General features: G+C 33.7%; 1 protein-coding gene across 1 annotated transcript; it reads right to left on the bottom strand.

The window, feature by feature from the left end:
* Positions 1-775: 775 nt before the first annotated feature.
* LOC132748021 (temptin-like) lies at positions 776-4,363 on the bottom strand. Its single transcript, XM_060737564.1, has 4 exons — positions 4,309-4,363; positions 3,811-3,993; positions 2,673-2,823; positions 776-916 (listed from the first exon to the last, which is right to left on the bottom strand). Exons 2-4 carry the CDS (start codon positions 3,985-3,987, stop codon positions 837-839), a joined length of 408 nt encoding a protein of 135 aa, XP_060593547.1. The 5' UTR covers positions 3,988-3,993; positions 4,309-4,363; the 3' UTR covers positions 776-836.
* Positions 4,364-9,613: the final 5,250 nt, after the last annotated feature.

Below are 9,613 nucleotides of genomic sequence, written 5' to 3' on the forward strand. Positions count from 1 at the left end.
GCTTTTCTTGGAATGTATGATTTACTTTTTGTGCACAGGCGCACCTTGAGGTTTAAAACAGAGCCCTCGTATGAAGGGTTGACTGTAAAACTAATGTAAATCATATGAAACAAAGGAGGCATTACAAGAGTTTTGCGGTCCACGCTCGATATTTATTCGACATTTAAATAACATACAATGCAAATAAAATATGAGGAATGTTTGTTCAATCTGTAGAAACAGTATTATATTGGTACAGACTGAATTTTATCCGTCTATCATTACTTATATTCTTATAGATATGATGATATATGGTTAATTTACGGTATTTTTTGAGGAAGTCATTGGTAAAATGAGATATAGACAAGATTCCTACAGAGCAATGCAAATAGTCGTGACAGAAAATGAAAATCACACGACTGGTTTGATTAAGTTTATTCATGAATCTATCAAACACCCCAATTTTTCTTAATCCACTGGCAAATCAAAAGTATATTAAATTTTAAGTCTGCATCTTTCAAAATATATAGTGAGAGGTGTTACTATCATTAAATTGTTAATTAATTCTTAGGGGTACAGACATGGTATCATTGTCCTTTCATCTTGCTTTGTTGTTTTTTTGTCTGTAAAAACTAACGCTTGTTAACAGCAGCCGTTGAAAGACAGAGTTCAAGCTGCATTTGATTTTTTTTAATGAAACGCAGGTTTCAACAAGGAAGGGCGGCATTACAATAAACGCATCCCCAACACACTTTTATACTTTTCTATTAAGATAGAAATCAAAACTTAAACAATTTTTATTTGTTTTATAATCAACGTTTAACAATAAATGGAATGGAGAATAATACACAATCGATTTATTTTCCGACACAGTTATGTCCGTGACATCCACAGGTAAATGACTGCCCAATACAGGATCCAACAGGGTTACATATGCCTGTAACAAAAAAAAAAACAGACACAAATTATTCACTTAGTGCATTAAGGCCATGTCACACTTGACTGCGCTTTGACTGCGTTTGCACGGCGTTGTTAAATTAAGAGCGCCGCAAAGCCGCAAAAAAACTTATAGTTTTTATATTAAACCCGTTTATTTCATGCTTTCCAGTGTTTTATTGTAACGTATCAGATGATTATATTCTGATAAACCACTAGTGAAATTTATAAAATATAATTTTCACTGTAGCCGGACTATATCTCAATGCAGATGAAAAGAAAATCAAAACTGAATGGAATAACAGGCAAAAATAAATGCCGTCATGCGTAAATTTTGCTTCTTTCGGAAAAGAAAGTCGATGTCACCATACATTATGTTAAAAATGTAACAAAATTAGAAAAATTTAACAGAACTATATTTCAAACTTGTTGATGTGACGTCATGATGTGATGACGTCACAAAGGAGAATGCGCGACGTTACGCGGCAAAATCAGTAAAAATTACTTAAATTACTTAAAACGCATGAAATAAAAAGAAAATTTATTTGTTTTACATAATTATAAGATTGAAATATATTTCATTCGTGAACACCAGCTATTATATTTTCACTCGTGGCTACGCCACTCGTGAAAATATTGCATCTGGTATTCACTCACTGAAATTATATTTCAATCTTACATGCAAAACAAACAAATATCCTCTATGTCACAATAGGGCGCGTTCTCTCGGCGTCCAAAGAAAATTCAGAACGCCGAGGTGAGCGCAGTAAGATCGCAAACATCACCGCAGCATCGCAACAGCATCGTAGTGGCATCTCACAGAACGCCGATCGACGCGCGCATTTGAGCATGCTCAAAACAAACGCCGTCACTCGGCGTTCTGATTAGAGCGCAGTGAGATCGCAGTAAGGACACCGTAGCAACGCAACAGGAGCGCCAAGAAAGCGCAAAAAGAACGCCGGATGAACGCAGTGATTATCCACGATTGTGCTGCGTCTAGATACCGCGCATATACTGCGTGTGCACAGCGCTTTTACGGAGAATTACTATTTCAGCGCAGAGTGAGCGCCGCGAGAGTGCATTAAAAGCGCGGTGGAAGCGCAAAAAACGCAGTTAAAATCAGTCCGAACGCAAACAATCGATATTGAAAAGCAGTGGAAGCTCCGTAGCATCGCTATGATTGTCATGAGGACACCGCGAAGACACTGTGAAGTATCCATGTCATAAAAAATATCACATTTTATTTTTCTATCTCGCGGTGCTTTGTTAATTTTAACAGCGCCGTGCAAACGTAGTGAAAGCGCAGTCTTGTTTGATATGGCCTTTATGGAAACTTCAAGGCGTCCTGTCGACGATTCTGACGTTGCTACGGAGCTTCCACGGTGTTGTAAAACGTTCTTACGACGTTTAAATTGGCGATTGTCTGCGTTCGGACTGCGCTTTTATTGCGTTCTTTATGTGTCCACTGCGCTTTCGCGCAGCTCTTGCGGCGCTTACACTGCGCTGAAATTGCAAAGCTCCGTAAACGTAGTATAAGCGCGATAGAGACGCCGCACAATCTTCGTACAAGCGCCGTGGATAACCACGGCGTTCATTGGCTGATCATGGCGCTGCTGTTGCGTTGTAGGAGATGCTACTGAGTTGCTACGGCGTAGCCTGATTTCGAATAAGAATTATTTTTGATAAATATAAATACATTGAAAATATATAAATTAAAAAAGAGAAGATTGTTCGACATGAACAAAATAAGATTTTACCTGGATGACTGCTTGCTGACCGTGTAGGCGTTGCACCCATAGTCCAGACACAGGTTGGGTCTCCTAATTCTTCTCCGTTAGATTTGCCGTCATTGTCGCTGTCCTTTTGACATAAAGCAACTGTCCATTTGTGACCAGCGGCAGCAAAGTCCTGAAATCATATGTATAAAATAATACATAATCAATTTATTTGCAACATTAAAAGGGACTCCACTGAGATTTTTTACACGACAGAACTTGAAATTATTAATTTATGTTCCAAATAATGTAGTTGTAGACCGATAGCTATTAAGCTGGCATTGAAAAACTTGCATATAAAGGTCGGTGCTTCTATACATGTGCCAGCTTGGTGTTTGCAATTATGCACAAAATGTCAACTAAGGCCTTCCCCCACCAGTACATTTGGAAAGTCACCACATGGTGTTTATAGCATGTGTATATGTGTGTTATTAAAACCCAAACAAAACAAAAACAACCCAATCACCATTTAAAAATATATAATAATTATACTGTTCAATGGAGAATAATATGTCAACAAATTTACCTTTGAACACAAATATTAAAAGACCGGATAAAACTGATATGCAATTATCAGCATAAAATGTGATACAACATGATTATCTGATGAATTCAGAAGCTTATGTCTCACATTATTTTGCCATGAAAAGTCATTTTTGTTAACTGTTATCGTCGGGTGCCCTAAATTCGTTCCTGTCCTAGAATCAAAACCCTTAATGTGTATGTCAGAAAGTCCCAACAAATGTTCATAAAGAAACAAAACAGTTGAATAATTTGAAACATAAAAGTAGCTGCATAAAACGCTTGAATCATAAGAAAATATAGGGTATTGAACTAGCACTGTACAATACACAGGGAAACGAATCATGACAACCCATGAATATAATCATTTGTGACATTTCTAAATATTGCGACAAAAATATTGTTAATAACAAAAAAACAATGTTGCCGAATAAAAATTAGTACCGGTATAAGAAACAAATGATTAGGTTTTCATAGAAAAATACCTCTTTTAAAATGTCACATTTCTTTGACATCAAATTAATATCTAATCATAAGATAAGAGCAAGATCAGCTTTTATTTTCTGTAAGATATTTTTAATTATAAAAAAGAGCATACCAATCCAAATCTATTTTTGTCATGAGTATGATGTAAAGGGTCGTAATGACCAACAGCCAGCCATACTCCATTACCGCAAGGGTCTGGTACTTTATCACCGTTTGGTATCATAGTTTGATAAGTAACATGCGCCGAAGCACTGGCTAATACCAACGAAATTACAGCTAACCTATACATGATGATCTGGAAATAAAGACCATACGATAATATGCGATGCTTAAATGAAACTAATAATTTCACTAGTAATTAACTAAAAAAAAGAATAGAAAAATGTTAAGAACAATAGCTTAAAGTCCAACAACGCAACATGGATAAATGCAGCTAATACAATAGTTAAAACGATACCGAATGGTACAAGTAAACATACCTAAAAGAAAAAGTCGTTATAATTGATAATTAATACATAATAAGCGATATTATCTTAAATGATTAATTTTTTAAAATTCATATAATAGCCAATCGTTTCTGGCTTATTTTTTAAAAACATTTCAGACATACCTTTGTTCAAATCCTAATGATCTGCTGCAAAAGTATGAGGACCAACAAGATATATATATATATGTCTTTGACTCGAACAAAAGTTCAAATCTAAGCGATAGTGACTTACACCAGCATAATTCACTGTAACCAATGAACTAACTAGATCACGATCTTAGTCACGATCTTAACTGACCTTAAGTTGAGTAGCAGTGTTTAATACTTTATCAACTTTGTGTTGAAAATGGCTTTATTTTCTTATGTAAAATATTATCTTTTTCCGTTGTAAAAAGAAGTTTTGGTCAGATTTTTTAAAATTCTAATTTTTGAGCTGAACGACAAAATAAGAAATATTACACACGTTCTATATTTTGCAAAGAAAAGATTTTATATCTGAAATCAAACAGCTACTGGTGCACTTATTTACAGGTTATATGGCCCTATATAAACGGTTGTTTATACTAGTATTCATGTATATACTGTATTGTAAATAACCGTTTATATACGGCCATTCTTCAGAAAAAGTCTTACCTCAGATAGACTTCCGTCAACTAGAGAGATACTTGATATCATTATAATACATGAAATAGGACACTCAGCATCACCCATAGAATTTAAATATGGATAGAGCTTGCAAAGCGCAAAACTACATACTCTTTTAATATCCTCGTAAATAAGATTTAATATTGAACGTAAATGATGAAATTTAAAAAAAAAAACCTTTAAGGAAAACGCAGGCAAATTAATGACAATACCAAAATTATCTTATGTACTGAAATCACACTAAAATGACATTTGTAAACGCCCAAGCATGAATTTTGGTATCAATTCTATTCATTTTGAGTTTGAAGCGTAAATATAACGAAATTTAGTCGCCGACAGAATCACCGATGACTGTCAAGTGTATATATTTTGAGGATTTACAGAATAATGAATGAAAAATTCAAAACGAAGAAATGAAAATGTTGCCTATGTCTCCCTTTTAAAGCATGAAAATAAATATTTGGATTATATCTTTAAATCTTTAAGGTTGCAATCACTCTCAAATTGAATTATGAATAATCTAACATGAAAGTGGTGTTACGAGAGCTCAATGCCTACAGGACCGTGTATGTATTTTATGCCTAATGAGGGTCAATCCACCCTTTCAGGCACTATACAGTACCTTGGAAACATACGCTGTTGTTCTTTCATTTTCATAGTATCATAAGATTTGTTTAACTTGGGATTTAGATAATATTTGGTGCTAACAAAATATTGTTGATTAAGCTGAAGGAAATATAAATACTTCCAGCTTTCCTTGCATTTACAGGAATGGAATATGTTAAGACATCCTATTCTGTTTGTAAATGATGTAAATTCAGACATTACAATTTGAATACTTCTTATTGTGGTAAATTGCTCACAATCTACACATAGATTGTTTTGTAATTTCAGTAACTTGTTACCATAGAAACAGAAACAATTAATAGCATTATAATTGTAAACTATTATCCTTAAGTATAAGTAATGCAAATCTCTCATGTTAAGTGTAAACTGGGGTAATTTCCAGTATAATTGTAACTATAAATAGCCTTTAAGAAAGGTGATAATTCCATGTAATGGCGGCCATTTTAAAAAATGGCTGCCATGGCAACCATCTTGGCATATATAAAATGGGTCCCATGCCCAAAATGTTTCTTTTGCCTTTATTAACATCTGTGCCAAGTTTCATGCTTTTCCCATTTTCTGAAGTATTTTAGCATATTTTGTTACAAATTGACTGGACTGCCAAGAAACTTTATAACGAATTCATAATACATGTACTACAAACTCCCTTTATAAGAGGATAAATGAAATTACTTTATATATCGACTGCAGCCGTGTATATAAAGCCCCAGTCACATTAGAGCTTACGACCAGTAAAGACCAGTTCACGATCACCAGTGACCTCTGGTCGCAGACAATCTTTAAAACGTCTTACGACGGTCATCGGTGATCTTTGACAGTCGCAGGTTATCCTATTTAGGTCCCTAGTGGCAATTTGTAAAGACTGTCGTAAGATTGTCGCACTCCTGAACGACCATCGTGCGACAGTCTAAGACCTTATAAGATCACTAGCGACCTGTTTGATCGCAAGGAGGTTTTTGTGCAAGCTCAAAAACCTCTCTACGACTGAAATTGGTCGTGGGACCTAAATAAGATAGCCTACGACTGTCAAAGATCACCGATGACCGTCGTAAGACGTTTTAAAGATTGTCCGCGACCAGAGGTCACTGGTGATCGCGAAATGGTCTTCACTGGTCGTAAGCTCTAATGTGACTGGGGCTTAATGACCTGTCGTGCGATTGTCAATGATGACTTGTCTTACGATAGTCGCAGAAGTAAATTTATCTGTGCAAAAATGGTTTTGGTCGCAGACAATCGTTGATGATCGTCAGTTTTACAAGTCACCGGTGGTCGAAAGTAATCGTAAGCTCTAGTGTGACTGGGGTTTAAATTATACAAACGTCATCATTATCCTTTGAAAAACGACGTTGCAAACGTGCAGTACATGTTTTATAAAAAATATATATTTTAAAGTCAGTGCGATGAGTTTTATTACAGTGTACACATATTCATTGTCTTTTGACATATGATTGAGATTTAATAGTATATCAAATACATTTTTTGCTCTGAAGTCCATATTAAAATAATTTCTATCAAAATCCCTTTTTGGAATCATGCATGTGTACAATTATATATATTTTTTAATAAATGCTTTATATCATTTTTAACTGTTTATTTAGAGTTGTTAATGCTGTGTATATATTTTCTGTCCTAGTGGTTTTTTGTGAAAAGTAGTCAAAGGTCAAACACGTAAAAGATAATTTGTAAAATATATTAACTGTAATATTGCAGTAGTCTCCCCAATATATATTGCCAACATATACTTGCTAAGATATATGTGAGATAAATAGATTTATGACAGGTTATATTGTAAAAAAGTTATATGGCTAACTATAAACAGATAATAGTTTATATAACCCAAAACTCGAGGTTTGCATAGCACACAATTGTTTCTAAATAACAAATAAATAACACTTCATATTATTTTATTTGTGAATTGATCAATGTACAAAACAGATAATAAATTAGAAAAACTGTGTGTAAGAATAATACAGAACCAAGATATTATCCAATGAAAATTGACGTTACAAACGGACAGCATTATAATGACTCTTTATCACATAATAAATTTATCACAGTAAAAAAGGATCATTCAGGAAACTTTCCTAATTTAAAAAAAAATCTTAAAGTACAATGCCCTTATCTTAAAAAAATGGTATGAACAAAACCAGTGTTTCAAACTACCATTTCTTTATCAAATGATGACAGAAAAGATTGCAGAGTTATAAAATGTTACCAGATTGTTACTTTGTTTTGACCTATATTTATGATGACCATGTCAATAGTCACAGCCTTATCATCTTGAACTATAACTCTGCAAATTCACTTTACAGTATTTAGGATTTTCTCACATACATGAATATCTTGGGCTTTAACAATAGTTTTGTATGACATTCGTGACAATTATAAATGACCAAAAATGTTTGGGATTAAAAATGCGTCATCCATATTTGTTAAACACTAGTTTGATTAGAAATTAACCAACAATTACACAATCCATGTTAGAGTCATTGTATAGTGAGAGTAAAAACATAAAAATAGTACATTATGTACATTTGAGCCGCGTCACGACAAAACCAACATAATGGGTTTGCAACCAGCATGGATCCAGACCAGCCTGCGCATCCGCGCAGTCTGATCAGGATCCATGCTGTTCGCTTACAATCTCTATTACAAGTAGAGATACTGATAGCGAACAGCATGGATCCTGATCAGACTGCGCGAATGCGCAGGCTGGTCTGGATCCATGCTGGTCGCAAACCCATTATGTTGGTTTCGTCGTGACGCGGCTCATTTGTATTTTCATGTGGTTTGATGTAATATCTCGCTTTAAAGGTACAAATATGTAGATATGTATATTTTCTCAAATAGCAAGACCATTATATTTCACGTAAATAAGATCATTTCAAAATGCATTGATTTTATGCGAAAATTACTTAGTATGCCTTATCACTGTAAGCTTCATTTTTCAGACCAACATAATATGATATATTTTATCAAACTTGTATGTCTCAAGATACGAAAAATAAACCCTTATGTTTCAAATAGAAATATAGACATTTTTAGGTCATATACAGTAAAACCCCTCAATTAAGACCACCATTGGGAGTGGGCATTGAGGTCGGTCTTAATTGTGAATATTCTTATCATTGCTTACATACTTTATGACCATTGTCTATTTTAGTCATTTTGTATGAGCAATAAAACAATATGTATGTTAAGTTATTAACCTACAAATACAATATATGTTATAATATTTAATCAGATGAGAGCAAAACATTTTTATGTAGAAATTTAATATTAGATTCTCATTGGTCTGATTTCAATATTAATTATTATATAATGTATAAAAAAAAATTCTTCACAAAATAAATTTGCTGAAAGCAACATTAAAGCACAGTAACTCTAAAATTTACTTTCACACCTTATTTCACACAAGAACCTTATAATAACAATTTTTGATACCTTGTAAAATCAAGTGTCATGCCTGTCATATCCGTACGAGCAAATTTGCTCCCTTTTGCATACAAAGCTATAATTTATTATATAACTAATTTCTTTCATAAAAAAAATTAATTTCCTTTCAAACATAACACAAACGATAGAAAAGGCATTTCCTGCACATAGATGATAAAAGTATTATACAAAATAAGAACTTACCTATTCTACCTTTGCAAGATTTTTTCGTCTTTTCTGAGATTTCTATTGGTTTTACTAAATTTATGATTTTTAAATAAAATCACGTAACTTTGATACACCTTGTGGAAGCAAAACTGCACAACAAAGAGACAAATCACAGTCCTAAACTGTGGAGTATGTTGAAGATGGAGTTAACTACATGTATATTGTTTAAAGATAACGCGAGAAGATATCTACGTTGTGTCTCCAGCGTTCAATGTCCTATTGAAATATTCATGATATTAGACAACAGTATTTACAACACTATCCGCGTGGGTTCTTTCAAAAAAATAAAGCAAGAAACTTTACACTCATTGCTCATTACTGTTTGGCTCCAGGAACGGATTCTTAAAGGTCCATTTATCCTCAGATATGTATCATTTAATGTCTTTAAAAACATTTTGTTTTTTGTATTTTGCAACGGTTTTCAAACAATTATGCATTGGTCATACAGATAAACTACCTTTTGCTCCTGATGCCATGTAAGCAATTTGTATAA

This window comes from Ruditapes philippinarum, unplaced genomic scaffold (genome assembly GCF_026571515.1).
Source record: "Ruditapes philippinarum isolate M1 unplaced genomic scaffold, ASM2657151v2 ctg2495_1_1_1_1, whole genome shotgun sequence".
NCBI lineage: Eukaryota > Metazoa > Mollusca > Bivalvia > Venerida > Veneridae > Ruditapes > Ruditapes philippinarum.